We start from the raw sequence: 19,801 nt of genomic DNA on the forward strand, positions 1-19,801 counted from the left end.
CTGGGATGGCTCTGGGGATCACTAAGAACTAGAGCAACTGTCTAGTGACTTCCTTTATAGTAGGTCAAGTTTCACTTAGCGTATGTTAGCTCTCACTGGGAAGATGAAAGTTGCTTCACAAGCACTATGCAGGAGACAGATGGATGGCTGTCACCGGGGGGAAAGACAATAAGCGCAGCAGTGTCGGCAGAGATGACAAAGGCAACTGGGGGAAGGAAAGCGAAGCACTTCCTGAGGAGTGCAGGGAAAGCATCTGTTCTCATAAGCAACAAGAAGTCCTGTGGCACCTTATAGACTAACAGATATTTTGGAGCATGAGCTTTCGTGGGCAAAGACCCACTTCATCAACCAGTGCCAAGCTTTTCTCTGCAGAAGGCGATCTTTGCATCTGACAGAGCAGGTCTTCGTCCACCAAAGCTTATGATCCAAAACATCGCTTAGTCTATAAGGTGCCACAGGACTTCTTGTTGTTTTTGAAGATACAGACTAACATGGCTACCTCTCTGATACTTGTTCTCATGAGGGTGACTTATAAAGCAAAGGTATCCCAAAGTGCTTTGCACAGCAGTGAATTGGATACCTGCAGTGCAGTGACACAGCAGGCCTACCTTATAGAGGAGAACATGCTATTGAGAGAGGGCATGATGGCCATCATCCCCAAATTAACTTTTCTTGGAACAGTTCCTCAGTCTTCCCCATCCTGAAGGGTGTGTAGGGGGAAGCACAGGTTGCAGAGAGGGTCAGGAACCCAGACAATTTAGGCCCAAATGAGAAGCAAACTGACAAACATCCTTCCCTGAAGATGGATGGAGTACGCATATCAGCACAGCATGCCCCTCATTACGCTTCTGTACTACAGTTTCCCCAGGCCTGCTAGTGCATTGTACAGTAGAGGAGGTTGGAAATCCACCTGACTAAAGCTGCAGCACTTACCAGATAAATGTCTCTGCGTTGTCCGCATAGGCACCATGGCATTTGCTTTTTCAATTGGATATGTGGTGGCTGCTAATGTGCTACTCTCCAGGCTGCTATTTGCTGGCGCTATGACCCCAAAGCCAGAACTCGGGTAGCAAGATTGGAACTGGCTCTGGCCAAGAATTGTGTAGGTTGAATATTCCTGTTTGAAGAAAGACTCAAACAAGTCAGGACAAGGCTGTTCCTTACTGTCACCAAAGGGGCTGCGGGGCAGGAATGCCTTTTGGACAGAAACGTCAGCAAAGCCCAAGCTGTCTCCCCTTTCCCCCAGTATTGCGAGAGAGCTCTACATCAGACAGAGCTGGCCCCCAAGTGGGAGGAGCAAGAACAAGCAGGCAGACAGGATCACCCACTACAGATTTCCAGCAGGAAAAGAAATGGGACAGCCTACTAACAAACAGGTTTTAAATTCCATCTACACCAGAGGGATTTTCTGTCTGCTCACAATCTTGTCTGCGGCGATGAGTCCCCACTGCTGACGGAAGGTGAGAAGGATTTAAAAAACTGTGTGACTATATCCTTTGTTATAGAAGCTAAGGCCAGGTCACCACTTGAAAAGCAAGTGGCACAACTATGTCAGTCCAATCCCCTGAGCAAGCAAGGTCAGTGAACACTTCCATCAACCCACCTGCTGCTGCCTCTTGTAGTATAAGTATACAGAAGTCCTAAGCTGCTATCTACCCTTTCTGTAGTGCTTTCCACATGGGGATCTCCAAGTGCTTTAGGGTTACTCAAGCCCTGCGCCTTTTTAAATTGACATTGTGGGGGAACTGATGCACAGGGAAGTCACATAACATATTCAAGGTGCAGAAGGAGAAATCTGATCGTCAGGAACAGACTGTCTCCCTCTCCTCTATTTTAACCACATAACTAGTCCTCCACACACAGCAAACTTGCTCTCTGTAAATCCAGTGACCAAGTATTAGACTTTTGAATTGAATTTATGCACCAACTTGTCCCCGTCATTGTCAAGAAAAGGAGACACTGAACAAGCTCTGGGAACCACTTTTTGTGCCGGTCTTGAGTACTGGCACCTCATCAGCCACGGGACTGGCTGGAAGCCAGCTGAGTACTAGCACCTCTTTTGTTTAAAAAGAGGCACTGGATACAAATATTTAGCCTTAAAATAACCCGGCACTTTCAAACACGTAAAAGCAGTTACACTTCAATTACCATCAATGAAGGGTCCTGTGGCACCTTATAGACTAACAGAAAAGTTTTGAGCATGAGCTTTCGTGAGCACAGACTCACGAAAGCTCATGCTCAAAACTTTTCTGTTAACCTATAAGGTGCCACAGGACCCTTCGTTGCTGTTACAGATCCAGACTAACACGGCTACCCCTCCGATACTTCAATTACCATGAAGCCAGAAAACATCAACACAAAATCTACACCAGATGTGACGGAGAAGCAAGAAGCTTTACCTGGTGAGAGATGCTGGCTACTGCTGGTGTTGAAATGTTGACAACAGTTGAGGACGTGGAGACTGGACTAGCACTGCTAGTTGCTGCTGTTACAAAAATTAAAAAGAAAAAAAATGAAAGAAGGACAGTACGTTAACTCATTATAACAACATAACAAGGGAGAAGCCCTATGTTTCTAGCCCCAACTACTCTCTAACAGCTTAAACAGAGCTTGCTACCTCAGTAGAGATGGAGAGTAACTTTTTAAAACTATGTTTTAACAATGTACTGCAAAACACTTTTCAAAAGACTGTGCCCCTTCCATTCATGCCATGCAAGCAGCGAAAATTAGGTTACCGTGATGTGTTTCTCTATTAATTTGAATTTCAGATTTTCAGAGGACAAAGAATACAGCATGTATTCATGTGTCTTTATGTTACAATATAAACACAAATCAACACAGACAGTATCTGAATAGCATTTCAATTAGTTCTGATAACATTTTATCCAAAAGTATGGATGAGGCCTTCAAATACTTGATCCCATTGAACTCAGCTTCTGGAAATACTAAAGCCCACTTAAATCGACCATATCTTTGGGAGAGAGAGAGAGATTGTGCATTTGTCATTCTGTGGCTATCTGTCCATCTGTGAACCTGTTTATCCAAACACTCCTCCTAAACAATAAGAGAGAGAACCGACAAATTTGGTAAGCAACTTCCTCTTACCATAACTTTAAGCAAGGGCAGGGGTTGATTGAGCCAGGACAATGGGATGTGCCTAGAGCGTGACTGTTTCTCATCAGATGGAAATGGAGGAGTCTGGTACCAGGAACAGTTGTAGTGCAGAATGAGCACAGGAGGGCAGCAAGCACAAGGGACTGTTATGCTCCAGAATGGGGGTAGTAAGTGTGCTGCCCTGACAGCCATAGAGCAGATACTGACCGTGCTGCGCAGCTTATGCCACACTAGGGGGAGCAACACTGGCGGCTGGGCAGTGCAGCCTTCGCCAGTCTGGGCTGGTCCTGGAAGCAATGTCAGCAGCTGGGCATTGCAGTCCCTGCTGCCCCCAGCTGGCAATAATGAGACACCAGGCCTGCCCTAGGGAGCAGCCACCAGTTGCCCCCACCCCCTGCACTGAGCCCTCGACCCCATCTCCAAGATTCCGCCTGCACTCCTCCACCTGCTTGGCCTCCTGCCCTGAAGGACCCAAGCAACGCCAGGTAAATCTTCTGGTCATTACATAAAAAGCTACTTCATATTGAACTTCTGATATTTAACCTTTAAAATCTATGGGAAAGCACAAGAATTTTCTGGACAAAGTCACTTGAGATAACTATCAACAACTCTGAGAACAACAAACAGTCTCGTGGCACCTTATAGACTAACAGATATTTTGGAGCATAAGCTTTTGTGGGCAAAGACCCACTTTGTGAGATGCATGAGGGTCACGCTTATGCTCCAAAATATTTTAGTCTATAAGGTGCCACGAGACTGTTTGTTGTTCTCGAAGCTACTTCTCTGATACTTATCAACAACTCTTTGAGACACAATCATAGAAGATTAGTGTGGGAAGAGACCTCAGGAGGTCATCTAATCCACGCCCTGTCTTGAAGCAGGACAGATCACAACTAAATCATCCCAGTCAGAGCTTTGTCAAGACTGGCCTTAAAATCCTTTAAGGATGGAGATTCCCACCACCTTCCTAGGCAACCCATTCCAGAGCTTCCTCACCCTCCAAGGGAAATAGTATTTTCCTAATAACCCGCCCAGACCTGCCCCACTGCAACTTGAGACCACTGTTTCTTGTTCGGTCATCTGCTACCACTGAGCACTGCCTCTCTTCATCCCTTTGAAATCCCCTTCAGGTAGCTGAAGGCTGCTATCAAATCCGCCCCCGCCCACCCTTCTTCTCTTCTGGGGATTAAATAAGACCAAATCCTTCATGCTCTCCTCAGGAGTCATGCACCCCAGCCCCAAGAATTTCTGTTGCTCTCTACTAGACACTCTCTAATTTTGTCCACATCCTTTCCGTAGGGGGGTGGGGGGCCCTCAAAACTGGATGCAACACTGCAGAGATGTGGCCTCACCAGTACCAAATAGAGAGGAATAATCATTGCCCTTGAGCTGCTGGCAATACTCCTACTGATGCAGCACATTATGTTGTTATCTTTATTATGTTATCATCTTTCTTTGCAACAAGGGCACACTGTTAACTCATATCTAGCTTCTCATCCACTGTAATCCCCAGGTTCTTTCCTGCAGAACTATAACTTAATCAGTCTGTCCTCAGCCTGTAACAGTGCATGGAACTCTTCCATCTTAAGTGCAGGACTCTGCACTCTTCCTTGTTGAATCTCATCAGATTTCTTTTGGCCCGATCCTGCAATTTGTCTAGGTCACTCTGTCCTTACCCTCCAGGGTATCTATCTCTCCCTCTCGTTTAGTGTCATCCATGAACTTAGTGAAGGTGCAAGCCATCCCATCATCCAGATCATCATTGAAGATGTTGAACAAAACAGCCCCAGGGGCACCCCGTTTGATATTGGCTACCAACCAGACTTCGAGCCGTTGATCCCTACCTGTTGAGCCCAACAATTGAGCCAGCTTTCTAGCCACGCTGTAGTTTATTCATCTAAGCCTTATTTCTTTATCTTGCTGGCAAGAATATGGCAGAATCCCACATCAAAAGCTTTGCTAAAGTCAAAGGTATGTCACATACATCATTTCCCCTGAATCTACAGAGCCAGTTATCTCACCATAGAAGGCAATTAGAGCGATCAGGCATGACTTGCCCTTCGTGAATCCATTTTGACTCTTCTCGATCATCTTCCTCTCCAAGTGTTTCAGGACCTGCTCCAGGACTTTCCTAGGGACTGAGGTGGGCTGACCAGTCTAATTCCCCATATCCTCCTCCTTCCCTTATTTAAAGATGGGCACTCCATTTGCCTTTTCCCAATTGCCATGAGTTTTCAAAGATAATGGCCAGTGGCTCTGCAATCACATCAGCCAACCCTCTCAGCACCCCACCTAATTTACATAAAAGCCTTTGGTGTGGGACCGTGTCAAAGGCTTTCTGGAAATCTAGGTATATTATGTCCACTGGGTGCCCCTTGTCCGCATGTTTATTAACCCCTTCAAAGAATTCTAATAGATTAGTTAGACACGACTTCCCTCTGCAGAAACCATGCTGACTTTTGCCCAACAATTCGTGCTCTTCTACGTGCCTTGCAATTTTATTCTTTACTAGTGTTTCTACTAATTTGCCTGGTACTGATGTTAAACTTATCGGTCTATAATTGCCAGGGTCTCCTCTAGAGCCTTTTTTAAATATTGGTGTTATATTGGCCGTCTTCCAGTCATTTGGTACCAAAGTGGATTTAAAGGATAGGTTACAAACCACTGTTAATGACTCCGCAATTTCACATTTGAGTTCTTTCAGAACCCTTGGGTGAATGCCGTCTGGTCCTGGAGACTTGTTACTATTCAGCTTATCAATTAACTCCAAAACCTCCTCTAATGTCACTTCAATCTGAGTGAGTTCCTCAGATTTGTCACCTAAAAAGGCTGGCTCAGATTTAGGAACCTGATTAGATTTCCTGATCTGTTGTATCTAAATTTGCCCCCATCACATTGTATGTATAATTGGGGTTATTTTTCCCAATGTGCATTACCTTACACTTACCCACATTAAACTTCATTTGCCATTTTGCTGCCCAATCACTCAGCTTGCTGAGATCTTTTTGAAGTTCTTCACAATCTACTTTGGTTTTGACTATCCTGAACAGTTTGGTATCATCTGCAAACTTTGCCACCTCACTGCTTACCCCTTTCTCTAGATCACTGATGAACAAGTTGAACAGGATTGGTCCCAGGACTGACCCTTGGGGAACACCACTAGTTACCCCCTCTCCATTGTGAAAATTTACCATTTATTCCAACCCTTTGTTTCCTGTCTTTTAACCAGTTTCCAATCCATGAAACCATCTGTCCTCCTATCCCATGACCACCTAATGTACATAAGAGCCTTTGGTGAGGGACCTTGTCAAAGGCTTTCTGGAAATCTAAGTATATTATGTCCACTGGATCCCCCCTGTCTGCATGTTTGTTAACCCCTTCTAATAGATTAGTAAGACACAGCTTCCCTCTACAGAAACCATGCTGACTTTTGCTGAAAAAATCATGTTCTTCTACGTGTCTGACAATTTTATTCTTTACTATTGTTTCTATTAATTTGCCCAGTAACACTTCTTTAAAATATAGCAGGATCTCCTGGACTCCTTTCCCCTCATATTAACCTCCCAGGGGATCTTGTCTGTGAGCTCCCCAGGACAGTATAAACTCTGCTTTTCTGAAGTCCAGGATGCATAATCTGCTGCTCTCCTTTCCTCTTTCTGCCTAGATCCTGAACTCCCACATCTCATGGTCACCACTGCCCATGTTGCCACACACATCTGCTTCCCCTATCAGCCCCTCCCTGCTTGGGAACAGCAGGTCCACAGGAGCTGCCCCTCATTGGTTCCTCCAGCACTTGCAGCAGCAAGTTGTACTCCACACCCTCCCCAAACTTCCTGGATTGTCTGTGCACGGCTGTACTGCTCACCCAGCAGATGTGATTGAAGTTCCCCATGAGAACTAGGGCCTGTGATCTGGAAACTTCTGATGGTTGTCCCAAGAAAGCCTCATCTTCCTCAGCCTCCGATCACTGTTGTTGCTCCTACCTCTAACCTTAACCCAAAGACTCCTGACAGGCTGTTCTCCAGACTCCTACTACAACTCTGAGGAATCACACTGCTCTCTTACATTAAATGGCATTCCTCCAGCTTTCCTCCCTTGTCTCTTCCTCCTGAACAGTTTATACCCATCCATGACATTGCTCCAATCAGGCAAGTTACACAACCTAGCCTCTGTTATTCCAATCACATCATAATTCTTGACTGTAGCAACACCTCAAATTCTTCCTGTTTGTTTCTCAGGCTTCTTGCATTCTTTGTACAGGCACCTAACATAAACAGCTGATTGCCAGACTCTCTCAGTATGAATCAGGAGGCTTCCAATTTTGCACACACCTTCTTCTGTTTCCACCCCATATCCCACTTCCTCACATACATGAGAGCTTAGGTCACAATCAGTATTCACCCTAATTTTTTCCATCCATGGGTGGAATAAATTTCGTTATGTGCATCAAGGCATGAGTGGGCGTGCACCACAAAAAGAAATGCATTCTGCCTACTATGGAGGGCTGTGGGCACCGTGTTAGTTAGTTGGATGACTTTGGAATCTTTCCTGGTCCTGCCATAAAAGCATCATCATTTTCTACAGATACCAGTCTGTGGCAGAACCTCATTGTGATACTGAAAACAACTCAACCTTTTCGATGGATTGGTGTTTTCGCACTCCTAAGGGAGACAACAGTCAGGAAGAGCTTACACCTGGGAACTTCCTGGCCTTCACCTGCTCCCTCAGGTGAATCTAGATGCTGCCCTTCGATTCCTTCAACTGAGCAAGTGGTTAAAAAAAAAGTAAGGAAAACCGGTCCAAGATATGCCTCAGAGAAAAAAGGAAAACCCCAGTGCAAGAAAAGATCCCCAAGAATGGTGACCTGCCCTCCAAAATGTGCACTGGAACTCTCCGAGAAATGCAGAACAATAAAGCAAAAGCAGAGACACAACTGGTGCAGAATTGCTCCCTGAAGAGGGAGGCCCATGGAAAAAGGCATTTAACACATTTAGAAGACGCCCTTTCCCAGAACATCAAACACAATGCAGCTGCCTGAAAGCACTCTGCACCAGCCTGGAAGCAGAATGCTGCAATGCATCCTCTGGAAGCCTCAGAGTAATTTCATCATCTTCTTGGGATTCCTGTGCCCAGACAGATAACTTATCAAGGAACGGGGAAGACAGGGAGCACCTGCACAAGGTGATGTGTTCTTGGCGAAAAAGAACCAACTATTCATAGCGAGCTCCACTTGGCTCACTCCGCTCAGTGGCTGAAGACAATGATGGCAGTCCAGGTTTCCTGATATGACAGAAATGCGTTTTGCATTAGTGCTAGTAAACCAGAGAAATAAGGGAGGTGGGAAACACCTAGTGTCCTGCTCCTACTGCTCTCACACTGGCTTAGCCATTGGGCCCTGTGCAGAAGACATTGCAACCTAGAGAAACTCTTGCCATGGGAGCAAAATCGGAGTCTGGCTGTCAGTATGGAACCAGAAGCAGGAGAACCTACGGAGTGTGGTGCAGATGGTTGGGGAAGTGGGGCAGGAAGCCAAGCAACCAGAAGAGCTGGAGTATCCTCTGGAGAAACTCCTGCACCGCAGAGCTCTGTAGGGCTACAAGAGTCACTTAGATCAAAGGGAAATGGAGGCCTAGTACTGGATGCAGTGTCCCTGTGATGCCACACTGTAAATCATCTTCATGAAATGTACAGAACAGTTCTGTAACACTAAGAGGTACCAGGGGTCTCATCTTTATCCAGATCCCAGGACTTGCCCATGACGAACTCTTTGGGAATAAAGAAGTGTCTTAGATTTGGACAAGGAATTGTCCAATGGCCACAAGTGCTTTCCCGAGATAAAATAAAGATTTTGGAGGTGATGGAGGTTAGAGCCAAATGATACACTAACAGAATTAGCACAAAAATGCTGCCTTTGAGCTGCTAGGGGAGCCTTCATGTTCCTCTGAGTACAACACCCAAGTCTGCAAACCAATAAGTGCCCCTTGTTTCACCAGAGTCCCGAGCCATCACTTAGGTAAAAAGTCTGAAGGCCAAAATGTGCGGACCTTGGACTAAAATACAGATCACTTGGGCCAGTAATACAGAATAACCTCATGTCACTGAATACGTACTCTCCAGTGAGTTCAGCTGGCTTGTTAGGGTGCGTTTAAAGAACTTTTATTCTAAATAATTTAGCTGCCATGTTATCTCCCTTGGCCCCTTAGAATTGGAAGTCGTCAGACAGGCTGTTCTACCATTGTGCTTTCCCACTCCTCCAGCTCTCCCTGTTATCCTTTCTGCTCTGGATTCTGCTCTTCCCACTACATGAACTGCCTTCCTAGAATCACTGCTGCCAGCTTCCGACTAGCTACAGCGACAGGGATCTCCCTTACCCTCACCTGTCTTGCTTTCTGTCACCAGAAAACACACTTTCACTAGTCAAATGGTAAAAATCCAGCCTGAAACAAGTAACTTTGCATGCATTGGTTGCAGGTGACCGTTTGTCATTTGTACAGGTGTGCAGCACTTCTTTGGCCTCAGCAGGTTGCTTTCTGGAATGATTCAATGCAGTGAAAAATTCAGGGTGAAATGCAGGGTTTTATAAATGCAGTATTCAAATGAGAGTCCCTAGTCGGGGACACAGTTGTATCCTGACCCAGTATCTACAGCTTCACTCTGTAGGTGACCCACCAAGCCTTGTACAGTGAAGCAAGCACACACTGGCAATGCTGCAGACCATCGTTGCCATCCTAGCCGGCACACTGAAATCAACACTTTTTGCTTCAAGAAGCAATAAGTGAATCTTAGTGTAACTCACACTCAGGACTGCTAAGAAACAGCTTCAGCTGCACGAGCAGTCTGAGGACCAGCATGCAAGTGAACAACATTCAGTCTCCTCTTTCCCACCCCGCCTTTGCTCCTCAGCCCATGAGGATTCATCAGCATGGCATAAGCCAGCTGGGTGCAGGCAGAGTTCTAGATAGACTCCAAAGCACAGACACAACACACAGAGTCTGGAGCATACAATAGGAGGAAAACATGGCTTGCAAGGCACAGAGAAGCATGCACAAACCAAGAGCAGACATGCTGACCTCTTTTTTTTGTGGAATCTGGAGCCAATTAGTGGAGAGAGATGTAGATTAAAAACCATGCCAAGTTACCTTGAATAGGATAAGAATAATGTGCTGGGCAGGGCTGGCTTGTGGTTAACCCTGTAGTGCAGGTAAGAACATTGTGCTGACTTGGAGATGGAGTCTGAATTAAACCACTTTCAGGTTTCATACCTGGCCACAGTGCACCTGAATCAGATAAATTGGACCAGTTACAAATACCCTGGAACAAACAGCATGCTTGCTACCCGTCAGCAGTTTGTCTGCTAGTTACAAAAGTAAATGACTGACAAAGTCATACATAAAAAAACAACGTTGCTTTGACTTTGGAATAGCAAATGCCTGATTCTGAGCAGCTAAGGTAAGGCTAGCTGAAAAAGGAAAGCGCAGACACTAGCCAGGCTAGTTTCTAAACCTTTAGGTGGAAATGTCTTTGACCCATCGTAAGAGCTATTGCAATGCTGGCACTGATCATTCTCTGGCACTTGCATTCTTGGTAGCCCAGACTGCTACCAGTGAGCTAATAACCCAGCATCTATTTCCTAAGTGGCGATCCTTCCATTGGCTTCAATGGACACTAGGTGGCTCTTACAGCTTTAAAGGGGCTTTCAACTTCCTATCCAGTACCTAAAAAAAAGAAAACATTAAAAGTAGTGTCAGATCCCATACCTTCCCCTGAATTTCCTGCCAGTTCCTGTGGTTTTACAATCACACTTGGACTGTCACTTTTAAACAGTTTTTCTCCATTTCTGTGCAAAAGCCCACACAAAAATGGGGAAAAAGACTAGCTGCCTTCAGGGAAAACACCAGTCTGGCTTGGGCAGGGCTCACAAATGCACGAAGTGAAGAAACAGTAAACATAAAATAAGCCTTTCCTCCAGTCTCTGACAATTTAACCAATTGTAAGCAACACCTGTGCCAACAGTGGCACACACACAGTAGTGCAGCTTCTCTGCCCATGTGCCCCTTTAAGGCTCTGCCTACTGTATTCAGGTTGGGACTGAATCAACGAGACAGCCTAGTCTGGAGCAGCATTCCTTAGACCTCCTCAAACTCCCAATCTCAACTGCTGGCTGAACTAACTTCTGCATCAACAGTAACAAAAAACGTGGAAATGGCAGAAGTGCTAAGTGACTTTGTTTCAGTTTTTACCAAGAAGGTTGGCGACTGGACATCTAACAGCAAATGCCAGTGAAAATGAGGTTGGATCAGAAACTAAAATAGAGAAAGAAGGAGTTAAAAATATTTAGCCTAAAGGTTGATTCCCCAGGCCATGAGGAAACGCATCCCAGAATACTCAAGGAGCTGGCCGAGAGATGTCAGAGCAATCAGCAAGGATCTTTGAAAAGAAACAGAAGACAGAAGAGATTCCAGAGGACTGGAAAGGGCAAGAAGAGTGCCCATCTATAAAATGGGACTAGGACAACCTAGGGAATTACAGACCAGTCAGTGCCACGCCTGTAAGACAACCCAGGGAATTACAGTGTCACGCCTGTACCCAGTAGAAAAAAATAAAAATAATGGAACGAACAAATAAATAAGTAAGCAACCATTTGCAAACACCTAGAAGATAAGGTGAAAAGTAACAGCATGAATTCGCACAAGGGCTAAGTGGCAGAGACAGAATTGCTTAATAAAACTCAATTTTCTGACAGCCTTGTCCTCATTGTAACTGGGAAATCTTATAAGCACGGTTAGATTTGTTCATTGGCATTTAATATCCAAGTTCTACTTAAAAGAAGGAAGAGGAGAGAGGAAAGCAAAACTGTCTCTTCTGGGGGGGCTCAGAGGCAGTAGTCAGATTCTAGACATTTCCTTTACTTTTTTTTTTTTTTTTTTTTTAAAGCATCCTTCTTGTGCCAGTGCTAGTGCACAGGGAAGAAGCCAGCTTCTTCCATTCCTCTGTCATTTGCGGCTGTTTCCATTTGTTCCATGATGTTCAAAACAGCTATTTGGCTCTCCCTGCTAAAGGTTCTTCTTGCAGTTTCTTTTATGCACCCTCCTTTCCTCATAGTAGTTGGTTTCCACTTACCCACTTCATGTTTGTTGGAATACTGCAGAAAAGGATCTGGGGGCCCTGGTGGATCACAAGCGAAATATGAGTGAACACTAACACTGTTGAAAAAAGCTAGCATTGTTTTGGGATGTATTGGCAGGAGTGTTGCAAAGAAGACATGAGAAGTGATTCTTCCACTCTATTCTGTGCTGATTCGGCCTCAATTGGAGTACTATATCCAGTTCTAGATGCCATATTTCAGGAAAGACAAACTGAAGATAGTCCAAAGAAGAGCCAAAAAAATGATTACAGGGCTAGAAAACATGATATATGACAGAAAATTGAAAAACCTGTTTAGTCTGGAAAAGAGAAGACTGAGAAGGGATAGGATAACAGTTTTCAAGTACATAATAGATGGTTACACAAATCAGAGGGAAAATCATTCTTAACCTTTGAGGATAGGACAAGAAGCAATGGGTTTAAACTGTAGCCAGGACAGTAGGTTAGACATTAAGGGGAAAACCTCCTGTCAGGGTGGTTAAGCACTGGAATAAACTACCTATGGAAGTCTTGGAATCTCTGGTCACTGGAGATGTTCAAGAGCAGTTTAGACAAATACCTGTCCCACAATTCTTGCATCTTATAACAGGTGAAGAAGTTTTCCAACCAATGACCAGAATCTTTCATACACACTTTTTTTTGAAGGCATCTAATTTTCTGTCTCGTGTTTTAGTAGATCTCCAACTCTCAAAGCTGTATGTTCACACCAAAACTATGTTTGAACTGAAAATTCTGTGTTTTCTTCTGGTGATGTATATATTTGATTTCCAGACATTGCTGAGTTTAGTAAATGCTGTGGGTGCCTGTCCTTACCCTGTAGCAGCAACGAAGGGTCCTGTGGCACCTTATAGACTAACAGAAAAGTTTAGAGCATGAGCTTTCGTGAGTAAACTCACTTCTTCAGATGCTGGAGCTCATGCTCTAAACTTTTCTGTTAGTCTATAAGGTGCCACAGGACCCTTCGTTGCTGCTACAGATCCAGACTAACACGGCTACCCCTCTGATACTTGTCCTTACCCTGATGTCATTTCTTTCTTGAAGTCCATTGACCAGGATGGTGCTGCCCAGGTACATGAAACCTTCTACTCTTGTGATATTTCAGCCTTCTGAGGTTATGTTAATAATTGACAATAATTGACATCTGGGTTTCAAGGATGTTTGCCTTAGCATAACTAATTTTGAGCCCCACATAGCCTGATATTTTTGTCAAGTTGTCGGTCTTTGTAACTGTTCAGGGATGCTGTTCAGTAGCAGAATACTATGACAGTCTAGCTCTCCTGGGCCTTTGCCTCCTATTGGCGTAGTGAATATATTTCTTCATTATCCAGTATATGGTGATGCCAAGTAAGAGTGGCGATAAAATGCAGCTGTTTCACCCAGCTGGGCACGCTGCACCATTCTATCGTCCAGGTGCATCTCTGTGTGTGTCCTTGATGAACTTCCACAATGCGGAGGGAAATTGCACAGTGATGTGTTCATCCATGCTGGGCCATCCCAAGAGGGGAATGGGGAGAGATATCGGGCCTGGGACACCTTCCCTCCCCAGTGCCCCAGGCATGAGGCCCTGGACAATGTCCCATGTGCCACAGGCCCCACCCCTTCCACACCCTTACCCCTTCCCCAACCAGCCTGGCCAGGAATCACCTAGGGCAGGGTGCAGGCCACGGACAACAGCAGTAGCAGGAGGTTGCCTTCCCCCAGCCTTCCCTCCTGCCTGCACTCACCACACGGTGTAACCAGCAGCCTGCTCTGCTCTGCTCCGCTCCACCACCCCCTCCCGGCCCACTGAGCTCTGCTTCTCTCCAAATGGCTGACAGGCTAACCCAGCTGCCCAGAGGGCTCAGCTAGCTGGGAGACAGCGGCAGAGTGGAACAGAGAAGGCTGCCACTCACATCGCATGGTGAGTGTGGGTCGAGGGGAGGGGAAGCAACCCCCTCCTGCTACCAGCCACCACCCTCTGTCACCTGTGCCCTGCTCCAGGTAACCCTTGCCCTCCCACCCATAGGACACTTGAGGCGGCCACTGCAGGGCGCTCCCAAAAGCATAGGGCCTGGGGCAGCTGCTCCACCTCAGCCTATGGACAGGATGGCTCTGCAGCCATGATAAGCCCATAACAGGACCTTTACAGCTCAGGTGGCTTTGAGCCATCGCAATGAAAAACACAAAGTCTGAACTCCAGTCTGTGGCCCCCTCAGCAGCCCTGGATGTCCCACTTGGTCCTAACCTGGCTCCAAGAGTAGGGTGTTTTGATGAACTTTAATTCCTTGGAAATTCTGCATCACTGCGCATGGTTTTTTTTCTCCCCACAGAACACACTTGTCCAGAAGGGCTGCACTGCTATGCTTTGCCCACCAGAGGCTGCTGTGGGGACAGAACGGGGGCTGGCAACCAAAATAGCAAGAGCAGCCATTTTTTTTCCCAATTCGGTAAAAAACTCAATAATTCAAGAGATGCAATGCACGTGACTACGCGACGGTTCTGAATAAATAACATCAAACCGTACTTTTTGTAACCCTTATTTTAAGGGCAGGGCACACACAAGGACTTGCAATGTGATACATGTTTACTGCAGCATGTTTGCAAACTTTTTGTATTTCTATTGCCTCACACTTTACGTGTGCGTTTGTACCATTGACTTCCTGACTTTCACTCCCCATCTGTCTCCCTCCCTCTCCCTCTCCCTCTCTCCCTCTCTCTGGAGGACACTAGGGGGAGTTGTCCAACATTTTGAGCTCACATCTCACTTGCTATTTAGATATGAGTTGTTCATTTTAGGGCTTTCAGATGTTCACCATTTATAAAAATAATCAGGAGTTTTTTGTTTTTGTTTTTAAACTTTGCAATTATAGCGTTGGGTGCCACAAAGAAGTCCTTAAAGAGCCGCATATGGCTTCAGGGCTGCAGACCCCTGGGCCAGAACGTTCATGCTGCCAGGTGGACTGGCACCATAGCTGCCTCAGGTGGATGAAAGACAGAGCTGCAGCGCTTTTCAGGATGAATGCATTTCCCATGGATAAAACATTCTGCAGCCAGAGATGAATTCTGAGCATGGGCAGTAGTGCAGAATTCTCTCTTAAGCATTAACAATGGGAACTGCAGGGCTCTTAGGGCTTTAGGAAATCAGGCCACTTCTTTGATGCATAAATATGGACTTAATGTTTAAGTGCCATTGTTTAAAATCTTGACCTAAACATTTTCATCAACCCAATGCAAACCAAAACCCTACCAATCACCAAATTGACACACTGTAAGGAGAATAAATTAAATATACATAGGAAGATAAGAATGTACACACAACAATGAATGTCCTCAATGTTTACAGAATTATCAGAGCCCACATAATCTACAGTAGTAACCGTTAAACAAATGTTAAGATTAACAAAAAAACTGTACGTGAATCTCAATGTCCTGAAATTAGACGAGACACAGAGCAAGGCAGACACACATGCACTCATGACCATACCGTGGGATGTCTGCAGAGACAGACTGACATTGTTGTTTCATTTTGCACAGTACTTCCTGATTCAGTAGAGACTCTGCTGGCACCAATTAACTTGGCCTCTCTCCAAGAATGTCCCCAAAAAGGATAATGAATCTGTCACTATTGACACAAACCAAACTGGAAGTGATTAGCAGGAGGTCACCTAATTCCTTGCACTTTCCAAAGAACTTGAATTTTTAACAGATTCCCTCCCCCGCCCCACACACGTTCCTGAAGGCTCCAAGCTCCATTGCTTTCATCCAGCAGGAGCCATGAACCTGTGTCACTGGAGGGTTTTTAAGAACGTGTTAGACACACACTTGTCAGGACTGATCTAGATAATGCCTAGTCCAGTCACAAGCGCAGCAGGCTGAACTAGATGATGTCTCAATGTCCCTTCGACTCCTACAGTTCTCTGATTCTATCAAAGGGCAAACTGCTGAACACTAGTACAGAAAAGAATGTACTCTGGAGGTGATCACATGAGGAATCATTCACACTAATGTCAGCTTTTTTAACATGAATATTTTGACCCCCAGAAACACACTAATTCTCCCATTTCACAAATAAGGTAACAGAGCTAACCCCATTTCACCAAGCAGAGCTGAGGAGAAAATCCAGTTCACTAATAAAAGTGAGACAAATCTAATTCACTTTGCAAAACTTTCCAAAACGAAATTGCCACCCACAAACTAGAGAGAAGGCAGCGGAGTCCAAAAAATGGTATGCAATCCAATAGAAAAGATTCATTTTTGTTTCTCTTGATATTTTGAGACAATCTCACAATTTCTTGGGAGTCTAACTCATTTTGGGGGGGTTATTATTATTCTGGGGATTCGTAATAGAAAATCCAAAGGGAAATTCAGTGGTACAACCACAGCGTGAAATGACGAATGCAGATCTTAAATGTTGCTGAAATGTAACCATCTGTTTCAGTGGCTTAATACATAACAGGAACTATGGAACTAAATATTGGTTATTAGCTAAGTAATCACAGGGACAGTGTGATAGGCCATCTACATGTAGTGCAATGTGAGGTGAAGCAACAGGTCTTTTAATGGTGGCCAATAAGCCTGTACTAATGTACCAGCAGAAAGGAAAAAAAAATGATACCTAGTGCAGAGATGTCAGACAGAACAACATGAGAGAGGAGCTTTATCCCATTTCACCTGGTACATAAATTAGCACTGAAGCAGCCAAGCAATAATTTGAAAAAGATCTTCAAGTATCAAACATCCCTGCAGGCAGCCTGCCAGTCACAAGAATCAACTCAGAGTACAGCAGGTTTTTTATAAGATCTGTTTAACGTGACAGCCCTACCATGGAGACACTGCACTGTAAACCAGAACTGCTATCAACTAAACACACCAGTCCCTCATTTCCAATTGTTTCTATTACTGAAAATCAAACATGTGCTCTTCTGTAAGTTCTTCCCACTAACACACCAGCGACGTTTGCCAGAAAAGCAATGGACATGGGAAGAACAAGGATACATAGTTTGAAAACACAGTTTAAAATATGATGTTACTGTTGACTCCTTACCAAAAGGAGGTAGTCCATAGGTCTGGGATGTCTGAGGGTAGATGGCATATGGCTGAGTCTGCTGTAGCGCTTGGTACTGCGTCTGACCAGGATAAGGGGTCATGGTTTCTGATACAGGAACAGAAAGGATATGCGCATATGGCCTACAAAAAGAATAAACATGTTCACAATATGCAGCTCTCAAGCATGCACAAGAACATCCCAAAAGGGTGCATTAGAAATGTGTGTGAATTATAAACACAGTGATCATGCACTCGTTAAGGAATGCAGGAAGAAAACAAAGCAGACAATGGCTCCTGGGCTTGATTTTCTGCCATGTCAACCACCCCTCTTTCCCAAGGAAGCCTTAGAGCAATGTGGGTGCTCGCCATCCAGAAAGCCAGGATGTTCCCTCACACTTTTCAGTACTTTCAGAAGAGTCTAAGGGTATATCTACACAGCAGTCTTATTTCAAAATAAGCTATTCCGCAAGAGCTTTTTCCAAAATAATGTTTCTCCACACAAAATGCATTTTGAAATAGCCCTTAGCTATTTTGATATGGAGTGTCTATACACAACTGACCATATTTTGAAACAAGCCATAATGTGCCCAATTTTGAAATAGGTCCTATTCCGTGTCTTCACCACCCCTATATTGAAACCAGCACTAGTTCTCGTCGAATGAGGCCTACCTATTTCAAAATAAGTCAGTTCCACAGGTTGACTGTGCATTGCGTGAAGAAGTATTTCCCTTTCTTTGCTTTAAGCTTGCTGTCAATTAATTACATTGGGTGGTAACTGTTTTGGTGGTATGTGAAGGAATAAAACACATATCCCCCATTAGTCATCACTTTTCCAAGCTGAAAAGTCCCAGGCTATTTACTCTCTCCTCCTATGGAAGCTGTTCCAGAGCCATAACCATTTTTATCAGAAAGGTAGCCATGTTAGTCTGTATCTTCAAGAACAAGTCGTTCTGTGGTACCTTATAGACTAAGTTATTCTGGAGCGTAAGCTTTGGTGGGCAAAGACCCACTTCATCAGATGCATGAGTGGAGGGGTGGGGGTTAGAGGAGTATTTAAAGAGTGGGGTCCCAGTAAAAGGGAGGGCCAGAGCTAACAAGGTCTATTCAGCCAGAGTGGAAATGGCCCATTATCAGTAGCATACATCAAGAGAGGAGAAAAACAAGTCAGAGCAGTCGGGGGGATGTTGCCCATTGTCGGATGCTAATATGGAGGTGTGAACTTCCAGCACAGAGAAACTGCTTTTGTAAGGGGCCAACCACTCCCAGTCTCTGTTTAATCCTTGGTTTATGGAGTCAAATTTGCAAATGAATTGCAGCTCAGATCTTCGGAGGCAGGCCTGTCCTTGCCTACAGACAGGCTGCCAACCTTAAACAAATTCTCACCAGCAATTATAGACCACAACACAGTACCTGGAACCAATCCCTGCAACAAACTCTGACAATGGGCAACATCCCCCCGACTGATCTGACTTATTTTTGTTCCTCTCTTGGTGTATACTAATGATAATAGGCCATTTCCACACTGACTAAATAGACCTTGTCAGCTCTGGCCCTCCCTTTCACTGGGACCCCACTCTTCAACTACTCCTCTGAGCGGCTCCCCCCACGCATCTGATGAAGTGGGTCTTTGCCCACAAAAGCTTATGCTCCAAAATATCTGTTAGTCTATAAGGTGCCACAGGACTTCTTGTTATAACCATTTTTCTTACACTTCTCCATGCTTTCTTCAATTCTAATGTCTTTTTTGAGACAGGGTAACCAGAACTGCAAGCAGTATTCCAGTTGTGGGCATACCATGGCTTTATATAGAGGTATAATTGTATTTTCTGTATTACTATCTATCCCTTCCTAATACTCTGATATATTTTTTAACTGCTGCTGAATTCTGAGTGGATGTTTTCAGAGAACTATCCACCATGGCAGCAAATTTAGATCCCATTAATTTGTATGTATAGTTGGGACAAAGTCTTCCAATTGCATTATTTTGCAACTATCAACATTCAACTTCATCTGCCATGTTGCTGCCCAGTCACCCAGCTTTTTGACATCCTTTTGTAACTCCTCGCAGACTACTTTGGACTTCACAATATTGAGTATTGTCTGCAAATGTTGTCACCTCACTGTTGACTGCTATATTCAGATCAATTATGAACACAGTAGGATCTCAACATTTGCAAGGGTTCTGTGTTCAGAACCCTCGCGAACGTTGATTTTTCGCAAAAACAGGGGGTACCAGGGCCCCAGGGGAAGTGGTGGCTGCCGACACTCCTGCCTGGAGTCCCAGAGGAAGTGGTGGCTGCCGACGCTCCTGCCCGGAGTCCCAGGGGAAGTGGTGGCTGCTGACGCTCCTGCCCGGAGTCCCAGGGGAAGCGGCCACTCGCAAATAATTGAATTTGTGAACATTAAGTTCACAAATGGTGAGACCCTACTGTATGTTGGTTCCATTTCACATCCCGGGAGGACACTCCTATTTACCTCCATTCATTCTGAAAACTGATAATTTATTCATAACCCTCGT

At 44.9% G+C, this 19,801-nt stretch overlaps 1 protein-coding gene across 9 annotated transcripts in view; it reads right to left on the reverse strand.

Annotated features, from left to right (window-relative positions):
- The window catches only part of EYA3 (EYA transcriptional coactivator and phosphatase 3), a 166,469-nt gene that overhangs the window by 49,183 nt on the left and 97,485 nt on the right, over positions 1-19,801 (reverse strand). For 6 of the 9 annotated variants that reach the window (XM_074976649.1, XM_074976657.1, XM_074976652.1 and 3 more), the window contains 4 exons: positions 17,282-17,424; positions 10,254-10,391; positions 2,400-2,485; positions 934-1,117 (listed from right to left, as the gene is read on the reverse strand). In XM_074976649.1, the coding sequence (XP_074832750.1) occupies positions 934-1,117; positions 2,400-2,485; positions 10,254-10,391; positions 17,282-17,424 (551 nt within the window). The remainder of the gene's footprint in view (positions 1-933; positions 1,118-2,399; positions 2,486-10,253; positions 10,392-17,281; positions 17,425-19,801) is intronic. The other 3 variants (XM_074976650.1, XM_074976655.1, XM_074976654.1) reach the window with 3 other exon arrangements.

Source organism: Carettochelys insculpta, chromosome 24 (assembly GCF_033958435.1).
Source record: "Carettochelys insculpta isolate YL-2023 chromosome 24, ASM3395843v1, whole genome shotgun sequence".
Classification (NCBI taxonomy): Eukaryota; Metazoa; Chordata; order Testudines; family Carettochelyidae; genus Carettochelys; species Carettochelys insculpta.